General features: G+C 42.3%; 1 protein-coding gene across 6 annotated transcripts in view; it reads right to left on the reverse strand.

Annotated features, from left to right (window-relative positions):
• LOC140205102 (protein phosphatase 1 regulatory subunit 12A-like) overlaps positions 1 to 20718 on the reverse strand; it is a 197905-nt gene that overhangs the window by 58913 nt on the left and 118274 nt on the right. For all 6 annotated transcript variants that reach the window (XM_072272287.1, XM_072272285.1, XM_072272284.1 and 3 more), the window contains exons 10-12: positions 18892 to 19104; positions 15616 to 15701; positions 11375 to 11572 (exon numbers count right to left, since the gene is read on the reverse strand). In XM_072272287.1, coding sequence (XP_072128388.1) covers positions 11375 to 11572; positions 15616 to 15701; positions 18892 to 19104 — 497 coding nt within the window. The remainder of the gene's footprint in view (positions 1 to 11374; positions 11573 to 15615; positions 15702 to 18891; positions 19105 to 20718) is intronic.

The following is a 20718-nucleotide window of genomic DNA, read 5'->3' on the forward strand; positions in this document are numbered from 1 at the left end:
GGTGCATTCTCTTTAAAGACAGTCTAACATCGGCCTCTGAGACAGAGATCACAGGGTCACCGGGTACAGCAGGGATCTCCACAGCTGTAGTTGTGTTCTCCCTTTCAAAGCAGGCATAGAAGGCATTGAGTTCATCTGGTAGTGAAGCATCGCTGCCATTCATACTACTGGGTTTCACCTTGTAGGAAGTAATGTCTTGCAGACCCTGCCAGAGTTGCTGTGCATCTGATATTGCCTCCAACCTCGTTCAAAATTGTCCCTTTGACCTCGAAGTAGCCCTCCACAAATCATACCTGGTTTTCTGGTACAGGCCTGGGTTGCCAGACCTGAATGCCACAGATCTAGCCTTCAGCAGCCTTCTGCCTGCTCACTGCAAACAACCTCACTTTGCACAAACTGGCAGTTACATTCTCTTGCAATAACAAGTGAGTGAACTTCAAAAAGTAAGCTCTACAATGCAAAATCCCCAAGAATATCATGTAGGTATGAGAAAAGATGTGTTATAATTTTACCCAAGCAAGTTACATGAGGCTACTCGATAGAGGGATAGTTTGGACTCTGTAAAACCAAAGGAACAGCTTTTCTTAAAACTCAGAATGCCAAATGTTCCTCTTAGATATACTTCTAGATGATAGAAAAACTAGGGGAGCTCAGTATGATATTAAATGATACTCTGCTAGAATAGAACATTTTCTGTAATGCTCTTTACACAGGGATAAGGAAAGGCAGGGAGAAAGTGAGTTGACAGCTCAGGAATGAGAGTAGATTGAGACTCATATCCACCTCTCTGCTCTCGTGTTTCTGATGGGGGGGTGAGGGGGGGGCTGAGTGAGACAGAGGGGGGAAGTGCGAGAGCGCGGGAACTGTGGAGGGGAGGGTGGGGGAGTGGGGGAGGTGGGTGTGGGCCAAGAGGGCTAGCAGTGGAGCAGGAGGGGTGGGGGGGCAAGAGAGGCAGAGGGACAAGAAGGGGGTGTAGAGGGGGAGAAGGGGGTGTAGAGGGGGAGAAGGGGGTGTAGAGGGGGAGAAGGGGGTGTAGAGGGGGAGAAGGGGGTGTAGAGGGGGAGAAGGGAATAAAGTGAAAAAATTATGCAGTGAAGGATTCTATAAAAAATATAATTTTTGTTTTTGCATATACTTAAAAGTTCCAGAATCTCAGGAGAAAATATTTCAAATGAATTTTGAAAAGGTTTAGCTACTTTAGATCTTTTGACTCGAGTTAAATGAGAACTCAGAGCCATTAGATGTATTACTGTTGAAATGTTATCAGCTAAATTATCAAAATTTTCAAAACTGAACCATTGCTGAAGTGATTCCATCTTATTTATTATCAGCATCAAGAGCTGTACAAGTGAACACAACTTAAAATGTAATATGAGTAGTTTAGCTTATTCATCTTTTCACGGGCTGAAATCAGTACAAGAGGTCATTAACTGGTGACACAGCAAAAGTTTAAAAAGAGTTCAGGAGCTTTCAGCATGTTGAAATCAGCTTGGCGCCAATAAAGTGGAGTGGCCAGTGTTAGAGTGGTCCAGCTTTGGCTCAACAGGATTAGGCAGAAACAGGCTTGGGCAAGCACCGGTGGAGGTTCTAAGTAAGAAAGTTTCTAGTATTTTTTTTCTGTTCGTACATAGCTAGTGCACTGAGAATAGATCCGGAGCTAGTGGTGTGCCCCTTGTGTAAGATGAGGAAAATTTGGGAGACCTCCAGTCTCCCTGATAACCACATCTGCATGAAGTGAATTGAGTTGCAGCTCCTTAGAGACAGTGCTAAGGAACTGCAGGTGCTGCTGGATGATCTTCGACTTACATGAGAAAATAAACAGGTGATAGATAGGAGCTACAGGAGGTAGTCACTCCTAAGTCGTACGGGGCAGGTACCTGGGTGACTGTCAGGAGACAGAAAGGAAAAAGGCAACAAGTGTAGGGTACCCCTGTGGCTGTTCCCCTCAATAATAAATATACTGCATTGGATACTGTTGGGGGTATGACCTACCAGGAGGAAGCCACAGTGACCAGGTCACTGGCAGAGTCTGGCTGTGTGGCTCAGAAGGGAAGGGAGGTGGAGTGGGTGGAGGGCTGCAGTAGTGACAGGGGATAGTGGAAAGCAGATTCCATAGATGTGAAAGAGGAAATGCTGGAGGGGTACAATTGGAAGAAAAAGAAATGGCAGACAAACTTAATAAATATTTTGCGCCAATCCTCACTGAGGAAGACAGGAGAGAGATGCTGGAAATTTGAGAGTGTCAGGGGGCAGAACTTAGTGTAGTTGCTATCACTAAGGAGAAGGTGCTTGGGAAGCTGAAAGGTCTCAAGATAGATATGTCACCTGACCCAGATGGACTACATCCCAGGGTTCTGAAAGAGGTGGCTGAAGAGATTGTGACAGCAATACTAATGATCCTTCCAGAATCACTAGATTCTTGAATGGTTCCGGAAGACTGGAAAATTGTAAGTGTCACTCCACTCTTTAAGGGAGGAAGGCAGAAGAGATGGGAGGTAGTGGCTGGAAAGATGTTGAAGTCTATTATTAAGTATGAGGTTTCAGGGTACTTGGAAGCACATGATAAAAAAAAGGCAAAGTCAGCATCGTTTTCTTAAGGAGGGATTTTGCCCGACTAACCTGATGGAATTCTTTAAGGAAATAACAGGCAGGAAGGACAAAGAAGAGTCAGTAAATGTTGTTTCTTTGGATTTTCAGAAGGCTTTTGACAAGGTGCCACACATGAGGCTACTTAACAAGGTAAAAACCCCTGATAATACAGGAGATATATTAGCATGGATAGAAGATCGGCTAATTGGCAGGAGGCAAAGTGTGGGAATAAAGGGAGCCTTTTCCGGTTGGCTGCCGGTAACTAGTGGTGTACACATGGACAGTGTTGGCACAGATTCTTTTTATCTTGTACGTCAGTGATTTGGATGAAGGAACTGATGGCTTTGTGACCAAGTCTGCAGACAATACGAATAGGGGCAGATAGCACTGAGGAAGCTGGGAAGCTACAGAAGGCTATAGTCAGAATGGGGGAATGGGCAACGAAGTGGCAAATGTACTACAACGTAAGGAAGTACATGGTCATGCCCTTTGGCAGAAGGAATAAAGGCATGGACTATTTTCTAAATGGGGAGAAAGCTCAAAAATTAGAGATGCAGAGTCCTTGTGCAGGATTCTCTTAAGATTAACTTGCAGGTTGAGTTGGTGTTAAGGAAAGCAAATGCAATGTTAGCATTTATTTTGAGAAGACTAGAATAGAAAAGCAAGGATTTCATGCTGAGGCTTTATAAGGCATTGGTCACACTGCATAAAGTATTATGAGCAGCTTTGGACCCCATTTCTAAGAAAAGATGTACTGGCATTGGAGAGAGTTCAGAGAAGGTTCATGAGAATTATCCCAGGAATGTAAGGGTTAACATATGAGGAGCGTCTCATGGCTTTGGGTCTGTACTTGCTGGCGTTTAGAAGAATGAGGGGGCATCACTTTGCAACCTATCGAATATTGAAAGGTCTGGATCATATGGATGTTTCCTATTTTGGGTAAGTCTGGAACCAGAGGGCACAGCCTCAAAACTGAGGGACATCCATTTCGAACAGAGACAAGGAAATTTTTCTACAGCCAGAGGGTGGTGCATCTGTGGAATTCATTGCCACAGATAGCTATGCAAGCCAAGTCATTGGGTATATTTAAGGAAGAAGTTGATAGGTTCTTGATTAATCAGGGAATGAAAGGATACGGGGAGAGGACAGGAGAATGGGGTTGAAAGGGATAATAAACCAGCCATGATGGCTGAATGGTCTAATTCTGATCCTACAGTATATTTTCAGTGGAGGTTTACTTGTCTCTGCATTAAACTTCAGCTCGGTACTCTGTGAGATTTACTCGTCTCTACATTGAAATGAGATTGAGGTCTGCAATTAACAGGCTTCTGACTTGTTTGCAGCGATTTCCGACCATTTTTGTGAACTTCAGTTCTGAATGCTATTTGCTTACTTTTATTATTTGCACAATTTGCTTTTTTTTTCTCTGCATATTGGGTGCTCGATGGTCTTCTTTTGTTTTAATGGGCTCTGCTGGGTTTCTTTATTATGTGGCTGCCTGTAAGGAAACAAATCTCAAGGTTGTGCGAAGCATTAATTCTTTGATAATAAATGTACTTTGAACTTTGGTCTTACAACTTGGGCTGAGTAATCAAACTGCATTGAGTATCTACTGAATAATATTTCTTCAGGATGGTTTTGGAGTTAGGTCAAGCTGTGAAAATTCTAGCTATTTATCATTAACTCCTTTCTTTCCACAGCTGTTACCTGACCTGTGGAGTTGCTTCGGAATTTTATGCTTGATTTCAGGCTTCTGGGATCTGTAGTGTTCTGTTATTTTCACACATTGGTGTTGGATTGCGGACAAGAGCACACATGGCAGCAGTGTCTTCTGAGGTTTTAAAAAAAAAACATATTTTAGCCTATATTACTTTCAATCCAGCAAAAGGTAGTGGAAGATCCTACACCAGAAGAAAAAGAATTGAGACATAATTTGGAATAATGTTCCACTAACTAGCAGACCTGGTATTGACACTACTCAGTTGCTGCCAAAATAGTAACTATAAAAAAGTTGTTGAGCTAAAGACACTGAAGCTGAATCTGCCTGGGGCGGAGAGGAAATATACAGTACAAGCTATTGCAATAGCTCACTTATCCAGTACATCACTAAATGGTGCACTCAAAGAATCTTTTGGAAGGATGCAATAAATATGGGAAGATTGTACAGGAGAATAGACCAAGCACAACAGAGATAAGGATTGCAAGGAGGGACAGAATGCAGAGTAGTTCACAGTAAACAAACAGTCCTTCAGATTTGGTTCATCACAAAACTTCCACTGAGGAAAGATATTTCCACTGGCAGTGACAATGGACAGAAGGAAGACGAGACAAACGGGGTAGGAGTTGGAGAGGGTGAGATGCTGAAGTAGTTAACTGAATAGTTGAACAACGTGTTGGAAATTAAATGTCCAGAAGTGACGAGGGAAAGAGGGAGAAATTATTCCCGTGCATCACTTGAAAAAGTATTTGCTTACATTGTGAACTATTGACAGAAACAGACATTCACTGCATGCTATCTAAGCGATGCAGTGGTACAATATACGTGTTTGCATACATTGAAAAATCCTGAATTTCGATGTAAGATGTTACCATGTGTCTTGAGGTGAGTAAAGATTGGAGACTAAAAGTCTGCCTTTCTCTAGAGAGGTTTTATGTGGAGCCCAATCCTGAAGAGCTGTTTGTTTACAGTGAACTATTCCTCATGTTAACCGGTGGAATATGTCCCATTCTGTTTCTGTAATCCCCACCCACATTGTTCCTGACCTACAAGTTGAAGAATTTGCAATCCTTAACAGCGTGTACTATTTCAAACATAGATTTTCAAAGATATATATGTCTGGTCATCTCATCCTTTCCAAAATGATCCTCCATTCTAGGCATCCAGATCAGGCTTCTGCAGATTAGCTGATGGCTTCAAATAAAACTAGCTAGATTTAGAATATCAAACTGTGACAAGAGGTGCTGGGGCTAAAAGAATTTCATTTGGATATTTAGGAAGTAGCTTCATGAACATAATAGGAAAAGACTGAGATTGTGTCTTTGATACTCACCGTGCTCAGCTGCCATTTTCTTGCACCTATCCCCTCCTGTCAGCTGTATAACCAAATAGGTACAGCACCAACAGAAAAACATAGCCAAGAAAAAATAACTGCATAAAAATGCCTTAGTTCAGGACAAGACAGGGAGCTAGACTTCAATTAAATCCCTTGAAAACCAATGGGCCACCTCAGTACCAAAGTCAGCTAGCTAAAAGCCAACATGGTGAAATGCAGGTCTTCAATACCTGAGCACTGGAATGCAGTGAGGCACAGGTCATCAGACAGCTTTTGGTTTGACTGTTGCTTAAGAATGAGCCTTCTAAACTTTTGGATTGAGCTCAATTTTGTAAAGTGCTCATTTCTGGAAGGGTTAGTGACTTTAGTGGATGAGTACAAGAGAGTAAAGAAAATATTGACTGGAAACACCTGTTATCAATGCTTGGAGGAAACCTGGATTGTTGGAAGGGGGTCCTTTGAGAGGCAGCTAGGGAAAATTAAAGACAGTTTGAAACAACGTAAGATATGTTGAGAACGCAGAAAAAAATAAACCCAATGAAAGACAATGAGTGAAAAGCATGGAGGCATAGAATTAAGAAAGAAAAGCCACTTTTATTTGAAGTAGAAACCCTTCTGACAAATGCCGAGACTAATCTGTTTTCGTGCATGATCTGGCACATGTATATTTTCATTTCTCTCTGTTTTTGCTTCAGATTTCTAGTATGTGCAGTTCTTTCTATTTTCAAAGGATTTGTTTTCCTTTGATTTGAAAGATAATACATAACTGGCAGCGGTACAGAGAGATTGTTCAGCCTCCTCGGCACATATGCTGATTTCAATAGCGTAAGCAAGGACCTGCCGAAAGTAGATTGGGAGCAGATGCTAGCAGATAACGTGACAGCTGACAAGTGGGAGTCTTTTAAAGGAGCTTTAAGAGTTCAGGGTTAGCATGGTCCAGGAAGGGTGAAAGGCAAATATGGCAAGATTAGGGAACTTTGGACGACAAAGGACAGACTGAAGGTTTGATCAAAAAAAAGGAAATACACAAATGGGATAGGGGAAATCTCAAGGAATATAAAGAGTATGTAAAAAAGGAACTGGAGGACAAAAGGGACTATGAAATACCCTTACACGAGGAATTCTGCAGATGCTGGAAATTCAAGCATGAAATACCCTTGGTAAGTAAGATTTAGGAGAATGCCATGCATAAGTATATCCACTGGAAGAAGGTAGCCAAGAGTCCAAAGGAGTACTCTGTGTGGCAACACGATGTGATCCTACAGAACTGTGCAAAAGTCTTAGCCACATATCGTACATAGCTAGAGTGTCTAAGACTTTTGCACAGTACTGGGCTTGCCAACATGAAGTGGAGAGTGAGTTTGTAAATCTGGCGGGAGCAAAGGATATTGGGAATGACGATGGTGAGGCACTGCAGGAGGGGTGTGGGACTGGTAGCGGAGAAGGAGTGGCAGGGGCAGGGTTTGGCACCGGCAAGGTCATTTGGTCCCAAACAATCGGCTTAGTGATCATTAGAGAATGTCTCTCTGGAGCCTTCCACTTTCTCCCTCCTCTCTTTCCCTTCCCCCCGAATCATGATTCCCTTTTTGCTTCCCATTACAGTCCACGATAGAGACTCGTATCAGAATCAGGCTTATTCACTCACATATGTCATGAAGTCTGTTTTTTTTTTTGAAGATATCGAGTTTGGGGAGGGATACATGGATCATCTAGAAGAGGTCAGTATTAAGAGTAGATGTTAGATGCCAGGGAAGGCTTAATGTTTGATAAATCATCAGGGCTGGATGAGATCTATCCCAGGCTGCCATGGGAAATAAGGAAGGAGATGGTTGAGGCACTAAGAGAGATTTTTGGATGCTTATTAGTTACAGGTGCGATGCCAGAAGTCTAGAGGACAGCTAATGGTGCTCCTTTATTGAAGAAGAGCAGCAGTAATAAGCCAAGTGTCCACAAGCTGCTGAGTCTTGCATCATTGGTAGGAAAATTACCGTAGAAAATCCTAAGGGATAGGGTTTATGTACATCGGGCTGATCAGAGATGGTCTGCATGGCTTTGTGCAGGGAAAGTCATACCTCACACAATAAGGCAAAGACACAATAATAAAAAAATCACAATAAATACAAATAAGATAGCTTATGAACAGAGATTGAATGTATGTCCATAAAGTGACACGAGGCACAGGAGTGTCTATACAGAAGGTGACTGACAGGAAATGATATTCGTAAGGGGTGTGGAGGGGTGGGTTAGTGGGTAGAGATGTTGACCAGCCTTACTGCTTGGGGAAAGTAACTGCTTTGATTCTTTGGAATACTAATGCATTTGACAAGATACTGTAGGGTTCCCCCGTCACACAATTTCACCTTGGACTTCAGTCCCCGTCACCTTCCCCAGCCAACTCCGCATACCTCACTTCAATCTCTGATCTTCTTCCAGGTGAGCACTTGGCTGCACAGACACAGGTGGTTCTGTAGTTTAGCTGTCAGTTCCTCACCATCGTTATAGAGGTGCCATTGGGGATCAACCAACCATACACTTCCCTGCTCAGCCTTCAGCCACGGACTGGATAGAAGCATCATGCGGACTCTGCAAACCTCGCTGGTAACTTGGGATCTAGCCACTCTCAATTCTGGAGGCAATCAGATAACCTGAACGAGGTTCAGATGTGGTTTCTGCCTCTGAAGATAATGCCTCATTTATTCTTCCAAAGTCCAGTTGAATGGACAGATGTCAAAGACAGCAGGGCAGGATGGTCACTGCAGCACTTTCAAGCCCAGATGAAGTAGGAAAGAGGTTGTGTCTATGTCTGTCACCAGCGGCCATGACTCCCGCAATTGCAGGAGACGCACTGACATTCAGCGCCTGGAGATCTGGTGCTAACTGAGTCACATGAAGCAATAACAGCGTGGATACAGGCACCTTGGCCCAACAACTTCATGCTGACCACTGTGTCCACCCCAAACGGCTTCCTCCTCAACGCTAACTTAAATTCTGGAACATGTAGTTGGAAAGACATTACATCAATGAGCAAGAGGGTGCTCCCAATCTGTTCCAGTGTCCCAGACATGATCACAATTTATTAATGATTTATTTGCATGTGCCAGAGAAAAAAATGAGCTCTATCCAAGTGCTGTCTCACAAGGACATAAACAACTGCAGCTAACATAGTTAGCCACTTCATCTACTCTGACTTCTCTTAAATAAAGCATGCACAGAAGGCTGTAGTATTGTCAGGGAAGTGATCACAGACTTTCATGAAAACCTGCTGACAGGAATGAAAAAGTCATTATTGAGCTATAGGAGGTGATAATGGACCATAAGACAAGCATAATTAAGCCACTCAGCCATCAAGTCTGCTCCACCATTCCATCATGGCTGCTTTATTATCTCTCTCAACCTCATTCTCCTGCCTTCTCCCTATAACCTTTGACCTGACTAACCAAGAACCTATCAATCTCGGCTTTAAATTTACTCAATAACATGGCCTCCACAGCTGTCCATGGCAATGAATTCCACGGATTCACCACCCTCTGGCTTAAGAAATTCCTCCTCAGTTCTGGTCTAAATGGATGTCCTTCTATTCTGAGGCTGTGCCCTTTGTTCCTAGACTAACCCACTATAGGGAACATCCTCTCCACATCCACTCTGTCTAGGCCTTTCAATATTCAACAGGTTTCAATGAGATCCTCCCCTTATTCTTCTAAACTCTAACAAGTACAAGCCCGCAGCCAGTTAAACACTCCACATATGTTAACCTTTTCACTCCTGTAATCGGTCTCACGAACCTCTTCTGCACCCTCTCCAGTGCCAGCACACCCTTTCTTAGATAAGGGGCCTAAAGCTGCTCACAATACTCCCTGCAGTCTGGCCATTGCCTTATAAAGCCTCAGCACCACACCCTTGCTCTTGCATTCTAGCCCTCTCGAAATGAATGCTAACATTATATTTGCCTTCTTTACGGCTGACTCAACCTGTAAATTAACCTTTAGGGAATCCTGCAGAAGACTCCCAAGTCCCTTTGTACCTCTGATGTTTGAGTTTTCTCCCCACTTAGAAAATAGTTTATGCCTTTATTCCTTCTACCAAAGTGCAGGAACGTACACTTCCCTACATTATACTCCAACTGCTACTACTTTTCCCATTCTCCTAATCTGTCCAAGTCCTTATGCCAGACTCAGCTTCCTCAACCCTACCTGCTCCTCCAACTATCTGTATCTTCTGCAAATTTGGCCACAAAGCCATGAAAACGTGAAAAGTTACATGGAGAGGGCAGGAGAATGTGGTTGAGAGGAAAAATGGATCAGCCTTGATGAAATGGTGGAGCAGACTCAATGGGTCGATTAGCCTAATTTTGCTCCATAGTCTTATGGTCTAACACTGCGGCCAACAAACAGTGCAAGAACCTGTTACTCCATCTGCTTACCTACTTCAAGATAGGCACATATTACAGCCAGGACAGTCAAGTTGTAAGTGTATCAACATGGTTACATGCCAGGAGAACTGGGCAGTATTAGAAAGCATAATAGCATTTATATTAACAGCTGTCCAAACACAACATCCTTCAAATTGCTCAACTATAAATTGCCAAATACAGCACTAGCCAGATGCAGAGCAAAATGTTTATACTGACCCAGATAAAAAAACTAACCTGCTCCATTAACAGTAACAATCTCATTTACTCCTTTTATATGCCATGATCGAGAAGTCTGGATTAGAATGCCAGGAATATCACTGTAATGTGACAAAGACTATTCCATAAATAACATTTCTTAGGATGTGAGAATGTTTTAGGTGGACTGTCTAATGTTACAAACCTCAGACAGGTTATCCAGAAGGTCAGCCCGTTGCTTCCCTTAATGCCACCAGCCACGCAGGATTACCACTCACCTTAGTCTCTCATGCCATATTAAATCTTACTACCTTATGGTGCTGTTTTGTACAGCAGCAATTTACATTTTGACTCTTCCTTTAAAAAAAAACTCTTCTTTACATTTCACTCTGGGCTCACTAGTATCCAATGTCAACCAGGAATTTCTGGGGCAAAATGTAGCGGGCAGATATTCACTATGCTGACCTTGGCCACATATACATTTTTCTACAGTTTAATATTATGGTTCTCACATGCAAATAGTTTTTTTTATCTGAAGGGCATCCCAATGGGCTTGTACGTAATAAATCAGTGACTTAGTCACATTTTTTGTGAAAGAAAACAGAGCAGCTTATTTTCAAGGATGCACTCTGAGCAGAGATAAATGATGAGTTGCTGATTGAGAGCAATATTGACCAGCACACCCGAAGAACTTTCTGACTTTCCAATTAGGGATGGGTGATTTTTAATGTCCACCTGCACTGTTGGGGAGAGATGCGAGATTCTAGATTCTACTTGAGAATACACCTGGAGATCGGAATCTCCAACAATGCAGCATTCCTGTACACCTTTCTGTGCCATTGTACCTCGTATTCAAAGTCAAGAATAGGACTTGAACACAGCTGATCATTTCTGTCTGCAGGAATCTGCAACTGCCGACTGGTAATTCGCCATGGGAACTGAGTGAGTGCAATATTTTATATCCAGAGACACACAAGAACAAGACAAAACCTCAGAGTAAACATTCAAGATGAATGGATGAATATTACAAAAGCTCAATCCCTTTTATGAATTCCCACTGGAAACACGGTCTAGCCTAATGACATTAGCAAGAGGCCAATGATTTCACTACACACGGGCTACAAACCTCTTTGGATAACCAGGCACTGTTGCTGTAAGTACACCAGTGTTGCCTGGCAGAATGTTGTTGAGGTCCTTATCTTGTTTGTTGCTCTCCAACTCTGTCTGTTTACGTGTGTAGGATGAGCTCCGGGCCAGGATGCCAGAGTCTTCTTCTCGCTGCTTTGCATAGGAGGCACTTCGAGGCCCAGGGACTGCAGAATCACTGCAACAAGAAGCAACAATCACACAGGAAGCAGCAGGCCCTGAAGGAAGACCCGGCAAACAGGTTTGTTTTGTTTTTAAAAAGCACTTTCAACTTCAGTAAACTATTTGGACACAAGCACAAATTTGCTGTCAGAGACACAAGATGGACTGTTCGTTAAATATCTTTTATTTTCCTACTTTACACAAGTTGTCTCTAGTCACAGTAAGGTGCTCTTAAGGGCAAGTTTGAGAGAGATGAATACTTGTCCAATTTTGGTGAAGTATTTTTAAACACTGAAACCGATTAGATGAAAGCCATCTCTCCCTAAACTAGGCACCCTCTATCCATCTCCCTACCATGCCAAATCTGGTACCATTCTGAATTCCACCACTTCTTCAATATTCTCTCATTGAACTCAACAAATTATCCTGGGGAAATACTTTGGGCCTATTACCTTCCTTCTGATTCCACCTAATCAGCCTTATGTGTAAATTTTGCTGGGTTGCTCAATATGCTTCACTGTAATCAGGCATGCCAATGCACAAGAAAGCATTCATTAGATGGATTGAAAGGAGTGGGAAGCTAGGGATATAATTAATTTTCTTATTCCACCCCATCTCAAATCAATGGGAGTCCACCTGGGAGCAGTCCATTTTGATAGTATGGTTACTTATTCAAAAGTTGTAATCTAATAGAGTAGATTCTGGTTAATTGGTCCATCAGTTAATCGGGGCAGCCACTTATTTGGGACAACATTTAATGAACAAAAACTAATCGATACAATAATGGGGATTCCTTTATTTATTTGGGAAGCTAAATCGCTTAACTGGGCAGGAGATGGTTGCTGAACAGTTTCTAACTAGCCTCAGATCTGTGCACTTGTGTGGCTGTTAGACACTACACTGTGCTTAGAGTGAACAGTTTTCAGCTCAGGGGATCTTCCATCCACTGCTACCAACCTTACAGTTCCCACACCCCACACTTCCCGTTTCTACCTCCTACCCAAGATCCACAAACCTGCCTATCCTGGTAGACCCATTGTCTCAGCTTGCTCCTGCCCACCGAACTCATTTCTGCATACCTCGACACTGTTTTATCCCCCCTTGTTCAATCCCTTCCCACCTATGTTCGTGACACTTCTCACGCTCTGAATTTTTTCAATAATTTTAAGTTCCCTGGCCCCCACTGCTTTATTTTCACCATGGATGTCTAAGTCCCTATATACCTCCATCCCCCACCAGGAAGGTCTCAAAGCTCTCTGCTTTTTTTTGGATTCCAGACCTAACCAGTTCCCCTCTACCACCACTCTGCTCCATCTAGCAGAATTAGTCCTTACTCTTAATAATTTCTCCTTTGGTTCCTCCCACTTCCTCCAAACTAAAGGTGTAGCCATGGGCACCCATATGGGTCCCAGCTATGCCTGCCTTTTTGTTGGCTTTGTGGAACAATCCATGTTCCAACCCTATGCTGGTATCTGTCCCCCACTTTTCCTTCACTACATCGACGACCGCATTGGCGCTGCTTCCTGCACGCATGCTGAGCTCGTTGACTTCATTAACTTTGCTTCCAACTTTCACTCTGCCCTCAAGTTTACCTGGTCCATTTCCAACACGTCGCTCCCCTTTCTTGATCTTTCTTTCTCTATCTCCGGAGACAGCTTATCTACTGATGTCTACTATAAGCCTACTGACTCTCACAGCTACCTGGACTATTCCTCTTCCCACCCTGTTTCTTGCAAAAATGCCATCCCCTTCTCACAATTCCTCCGTCTCCACCGCATCTGCTCTCAGGATGAGGCTTTTCATTCCAGGACGAAGGAGATGTCCTCCTTTTTTAAAGACAGGGGCTTCCCTTCCTCCACCATCAACTCTGCTCTCAAACGCATCTCTCCCATTTCACACACATCTGCTCTCATCCTATCCTCCTGTCACCCCACTAGGAACGGGGTTCCCCTTGTTCTCACCTACCACCCCACCAGCCTTCGGGTCCAACATAAAATTCTCCGTAACTTCCGCCACCTCCAATGGGATCCCACCACATCTTTCCCTCCCCGCCCCCCCTTCTCTTTCAGCAGGGATCGCTCCCTACACGACTCTCTTGTCCATTCGTCCACCCCATCCCTTCCCTCCAATCTCCCTCCCGGCACTTATCCTTGTAAGCGAAACAAGTGCTACACATGCCCTTACACTTGCTCCCTCACAACCATTCAGGGCCCCAGACAGTCCTTCCAGGTGGGGTGACACTTCACCTGTGAGTCAGCTGGGGTGATATGCTGCATCTGGTGCTCCTGATGCGGCCTTCTATATATTGGCGATACCCGACGCAGGCTGGGAGACTGTTTCACTGAACACCTACGCTCTGTCTGCCAGAGAAAGCAGGATCTCCCAGTGGCCACACATTTTAATTCCACGCCCCATTCTCATTCTGATATGTTTATCCACGGCCTCCTCTACTGTTGAGATGAAGCCACACTCAGGTTGGAGGAACAGCACCTTATATTCCGTCTGGGTAGCCTCCAACCTGATGGCATGAACACTGACTTCTCTAACTTCCGTTAATGCCCCACCTCCCCCTCGTACCCCATCCTTTATTTATTTATATACACACATTATTTTTCTCTGGCTCTCTTTTTTCTCCCTCTATCCCTCTCACTATACTCCTTGCCCATCCTCTGGGCTCCCCTCCCACTTTCTTTCTCCCTAGACCTCCCAGTCCCATAATCCTCTCCCTTCTCCAGCCACGTATCCCTTTTGCCAATCAACTTTCCAGTTCTTAGCTCCATCCTTCCCCCTCCTGTCTTCTCCTATCATTTCCGATCTCCTCCCCTCCCCCCACTTTCAAATCTCTTACTATCTTTTCTTTCAGTTAGTCCTGACAAAGGGTCTCGGCCCAAAACGTTGACTGTATCTCTTCCTATAGATGCTGCCTGGCCTGCTGCGTTCACCAGCATTTTTTGTGTGTGTTAGTTTTCAAGTAGAGTTAGCTGCATGTGCTTGTGTTCAAAAACAATGATTTTTGTCACTGATAATTGGTGACAAATAAGCAGTAAGACAATTCAGAACTGTTCTACCCACCGCGGTTTCAAGCATTCAGGCTTGGAGAAGCCAGATATGGCTGGAGTGAAAAGGAAATAATTTCACTACTTCAACAAGTTAGGAACTACAAAGAACTTGAAGGTATCGACAATCATTTTGAATATTACAATCAAAATGAAGATTTGGAGGATGCAAATGTTGAAAGCATTGTACGAAGGCAGACTATTATTTATACTAGGTGCCTGTGCTGATTTTACTCATTTACAGTCAATCAAAAGACCACAGCAGCATACATGGAATGAATTCCTCCATCGATAACTATTTGGAACTAATACACAATTTTATAGTAAAGCAGCAGTATTGATAGGTGTACTGATTTGTTCAGTATTTCATTTAGATACATAATTTGTTATTTACTTTGTCTTTTTTATACTTTTTTTATTTCCTTGAAACTTTAGCTAATTAGAGTAACCGCTTAACTGTGCCAAAATGTACTGGCCCCATGCGTCCCAATTAACCGAATCCACTGTATACCGACCATCCCCACTGAACAGACTCAATCTATCACTTCTGATCCCCAAGTTCGATGGTGAAACTTTTAATGTTGCAATATGTTTGAGGCCATAAATTGATACATTTTACAATGCCTAGAATATTGAAATATATTTTTCTAAATGATAAACACCTATTATATACACCTGTCAATATTTTTAATGTTACCAAGTGGGTGTTCGATGAACTATATACCGACTCATAGTTTGTGGCTATTGCTAGTTATTCAGTTTACTCTCTTTTAGTGATTTATTATTGCTCCTGGTTCTCTGTATTGCCAAAGCAAATTGTCTGGTTGCAAGTTTAAATAACACTAATCTTTAATTCAGATTCCAGGTCCTCCTGGATATCATGATGTCATTTTGTACTACTGTGAGCATTAACATTCAGTGGTAGCTCTTTGCAAACCATCACTACAGAAAGCAAATAAGAATATTGGTTTAGTGAACTGTTTCCTGCAGCTGATTTGCCTACCTGGGTTTGTCCTCACTGGCATCTCCAATTGTGAAGAGTTTCCTCGTTGGAGTGGGTGGAACACGTGCTAACCGAGGTTCTTTCTCCTAAAATGTAGGACAAATAAAAGTTGAAAATAAAACACAATGGCTGAACAATGGAATTCAGATCTAACAGAAACATAAAAACGTATTAGATGGAACAGTTTGGGGTTTTATTAGAATTGCACAGTAACTCAGTACTGGTGCTACCCCTATCAAGTTCCCTACAGTATTTACATGATGTGTCAAGCTGCAGGTCAAAGTCCAAACACAATACCAGCGAAGTACCTCCAGATTGTAGACCATCTGTGCAAGAACCTACCACTATTGCAATCTACAAATTGTATCAACCATTTCCAGAGTAGTGCAGAGCAGTTGTACTTCTGAAGAAGAAATTGAAAAGCATATGTCTAAATGAATTGAACTGAAAGTTCAAAGCAAACCAACAGAACTTCTGACTGAGTGGGGATTCTGATGTACAAGGCCCAGCACATGCGCTACTAAATCCATTCTGTCAAAATCTTCTTCATTGTGCAGAATGGAAAGATAGAAAATCTGTAGAGTCTGAAACTGGCTCCACAAGAAAAGCTAAGGGGATGGGAAGGCTGGGGAGACAGCTAAGTCATGGATTAGAAATGAGCTCAGCCAACTGAAGTTGGCACTATACAGGCCAGAGCAGGACAGACTGATGAAGGAATTTGACCCGGAAAGAATGGGACAAGTATCTGTGGGGAGCTTTTGACGACAGAAACTCTGCGATTAAGTTGGAAGTCACGCTGGTCAAGAGTTGACTCAGAGTTTGGGAGTGGGAGAGCCAGGTTTCCAGTACCAGACTGTGCAGGCCGTGACAAGTTTAGGCTGAGGTCCCACAAACATGGTGAAGGAGCAGCCAGCACATGTGTCAGGACCCCTTTGTGCTTTAGTGGATCAGATACACATGGAGAACTTGGAAGTAAAACTGCAGTCCATGCAATAAGTCAGTTACTTATTAGTCCCCTTCCTTTTTTTTTTGTACAAATAAAATTGCACAGTGGGCTAAAATAAAATGTGAGCCACTATGACAGGATTCTCAGCCTCTCGCTCACTCTCAAAGTACACTCTCAATGAAAGTTGGCACATTGGCAAAGGAAGAGAGGCTCAGGTATGACACATGTGGTAACATATTGCTGCAATCAATTTTCCTCTGCACTGCAGGCCAGTCCCAGTAACGATTTCAACCAAAATTGGAACTGGCCTTTCCTGTAGAAGAAAGTTCCTGCAAAGTCTGCCTCTAATCTTTTGACTACACCCCCAAATCCTAGGCATCCCAATCACTTCTTCTCTATCAGGTCTTTTTTCTACCTTAAAAGCTTTACACCCATCCTCTCATACATTGTAAATTATATGTGATGCAGCTCTCATAGTTTAACTTTGGAAATTCAGTTATCATTCTGGTTAATACATGTTCCATCATGATATATATGGCCTCCTTGGGTATAGTTCAAGCAGGAATTTATAATTGTGGCTAATTTCCTACCTTTCATAGTCTGTACATTTATCCAAAATTCTGTCCTCCATAAATCACAACCTATTCTCAGCGAAACGCCCCAGGTCCAGCTGACCCTGCTGGTAGCACCTGGTAAGTGTCCCTTGCTCGGGGTTACGAGCAATGACCAATGGTGGACCCAGCAGGAGACTGGTGGGGAAGGCGGAAGAGCTACGACCTTGGAAGACAATGGTTACTTTGCAACCAGAGGATCTACCAAGAAGAGAGGTGGTGATCTCTTTAAACACACCCGGCAGAAGGCAAAGGCAAACCACTGCTGTAACCTGACAAGTACATGATTTCCCGATATGTCAGTCCCAATAAAGGATCAGAACAACGACGTTAACAAAATTGTTGTGGACAAGTGTCGGGACAGGGCGGTGTGGAGGGAAATCGTCCGCCAACTGGAAATTCCAGATGCGACCTAACGACGACGACGATTCTCAGCTTTACACTCTATGATCATTGGCTTTCAAAGCCTTCCTATTTACCAATGTTCTCCACCAGCTGTGTGAAACTGATTAGATTCCTTTTGAAATCCATCCTTTTACATCTCTTCCATTACCACATTCATTAAAATCCACCTCTAATTAATCAGGAATGCTGACCTTTTCCCATGTAGGTACTCACCTCAATTCTACTTAATACTGAAGCACTGTGAGATGTCTTGATATGCAACAAACCCGGGCATGGGCTTGCAGAGTAACATTTGCAAATATGCAGATGCCACAAAACATGCAATTATGGTAAATGGTGAACAGAACAGCAAATGACTGCAATAAGACATAGAAAGGTGCTGAAGGGACAAACAAATGGCAGATAAGATTAATATAGAAACCTGAAGACATACACTTCTGCAAGGAAGACTTAATTCTTTTCTCTGATAATTCAAGGACTGTGGGATACAGATTTAAGGTTTTGGTCAAAAGCTATAAATAGGTAGGTTAATTAAAAACTTCCTTAATCAAGAGGGTGTCTATTACTTGCAGTGCCACTGATAACAGGAGTTTTGTGATCGTAATCAGCATGAACATGATGGGACATAAAGATCCTTCTATACGGTTATAATTCTGTCTGATAAAAGATCTTCAATCTAAAATATTAAATCTATTCCTCTTTCCATGCATACCGCTTGATCTGCTAAATGTTTTTCCAGCAATATTAGTTTTTATTTCAAATTTCCACCATCTTTAGTTTTTTGATTTTTGCTAATAACTAATTTTATACCTCTGTTTCTGTTCCAGGTTTTGCAAGATTATTCTCAGTTCTCTGCTCTTAAAGTCTCCAATATTTCCTTCTCATTATAATCTAATAGCACATTATGTCATCTCTGTTGACAGCAGATCTCAGATTATTTTGGGTTCAAAAACAAAAATCAACTTACCTAAAATTTTATAAAAAGAAAATGCCAGAGAAACTCAGGAGGTCAGATAGCATCTGTGGAGGGAAACAAAAGTTAACATTTCAGGCTGATGATCCTTTATCAAAAGCTGAAATGTTAAATCTGTTCCTCTTTTCATAGATGATGCCTTACCTACCGAGTCTCTAAACAATTTTCCACTTTATTTCAGATTTACAGTTTATTTGCTTATCCATTGTCAGCGTCTGTCTGTCTCCTTCTGCCAATTGGACTAAATCTATGTCTGGCCACCGATTTACCTATCAGTGCCAAGTGGTGAACTGATTAAGCTTTCTTCTCGAGCAATGCTCCTAAACAATCCCCTCACAAACCTTCTCCATGGATTCAGCCAGAGTCAGCCTGGGACTCGATGCTGACCGGACAATTCCAATCTCTTTCCCTTTCTGCTCCTCCTGGGGTGGTTGCATGTTATTGAGGGTTCCGTAGCTCCCTGTTTTGCGGAGGGCAGTGCGCCACGCAGCCGGAGACTGCTGCTCTTTCTTCTCCTCCTCATGGGTTGCTGCTTTGGTGGGAGAACCTGAGAACTGGGCGAGCAAAGGAGACATTTTACCAAGTGTTGTAACCCATTCTCCCAGAACTGAAACGTCTCAAGTTGAAAATGTGATCAATGGAACAAAAAAAGAACCTGCTGAAGCAGAGCGGTAAAATCAAAAGCCAGCTAAGTTCAGGGGCTTACCTTAGAGGTGGAGGAGAGACCAAGCTTGCTCTAATAACAGCACAAGAACATAATAACGTAAAAAATAAGATTAGAGGATCTAAAGGGACCTCATTCCTGCTTCATCCTTTACTCAAATCATGGCTTCAACTGCACTTACCAGCTGCATTTCTGAATTCCAAGCATCCCTTAAAATCCTAAAATGTATCAATCTCCATCTTGAATACAAGAAAAGGGCATCATTTGGCCTACCTCCTAGGTTGAGATCATTACTCCCAATTCTAGAGTCTCCAGCCAGTGGAAACAATCACAGTGCTCATCCTGTTTCAAGTCACTTGTGAATTTTAAGTTTCAATCAACACAATTCATTTGTCTAAACTCTGCAGAGTACATGGGCATGCCAATCTTTGGGCAGTGAATGATCATTTTAACCCAGGAGTCAATCTAATGAACATCTGCTTTGTCTCTAAGACAATCAGATTCTTCCTTAAATGCAGAAAGGAAAACTGCACTCAAGACCTGTAAACTCTTGTATAATAACACCAAGATTTCTTCATCCTATATATTACAACATCCTTGGAATAAAAGCCAATATTGCAATTGTCTTTCTAACTGTTCACTGCAGTTCAATGCTAACTTCCCATATTTCATCTACAACAGCATCCATACCCATCTAAACTTTAGCATTTACCAAAGACCTTTTCAGAATATTTTAATATTTTTCCCATCTGGTTGAATAACGCACAACTGTCAATTTCTCACCCACAGTTAACTTCTCTCACTCTTTACAAGTTGTAAATATTTTTGTCACGGACGACTCTGCTATCCAAACCACTATCATTAAAATACTTACACATTGCGCCCCTCATTAAAATTACCGGATAAGTAGCTGGGTGCCAATTTTTCTTGTTACAGCATTCCAGCCTGTAAACAACTGAGTTATTCATACTCGGATTTAACTTGTGCTCTATCCATGCTAAGTTATGACCCGTAATCCATCAGCCTATCATCAGTCTACTTTTACATATTATTGTATATATTTATACTATATTATCATTATATTTTAAGAAAATCTCTATTTAAATTTGCCTATTGATTTAACATCTATTTATATCCTTTTAAAATAATTTCCTTTTTCCATAAAAGCATAAAAACTCCACTTAATAATACATAAAAAAAATGCTGGATGAATCCGGCAGGTCAGGCAGCATCTATGGAAAGAAATAAACAGTAAATGTTCCGGGAGACCCTTCATCAGACTCCACTTAATCATGTTCATGCATTTTAAGTACCCTTTTCGTCATTTTCCCGAGTGATAAATCCCAGCATTTATTGACAACTGCTGCTCAGCTAAGCAATCTATAATTCCATACTTTTCCCTTTTCCTCCACCACGAAGAGCAGTATTCCTCCTGTATAACATTCTTATCAAAACCTTGGTGATTATTTGATGACAGCTATCCAGATAGCTCCTGTCTGTGCAG

This window comes from Mobula birostris, chromosome 11 (genome assembly GCF_030028105.1).
Source record: "Mobula birostris isolate sMobBir1 chromosome 11, sMobBir1.hap1, whole genome shotgun sequence".
Taxonomy (NCBI): Eukaryota; Metazoa; Chordata; class Chondrichthyes; order Myliobatiformes; family Myliobatidae; genus Mobula; species Mobula birostris.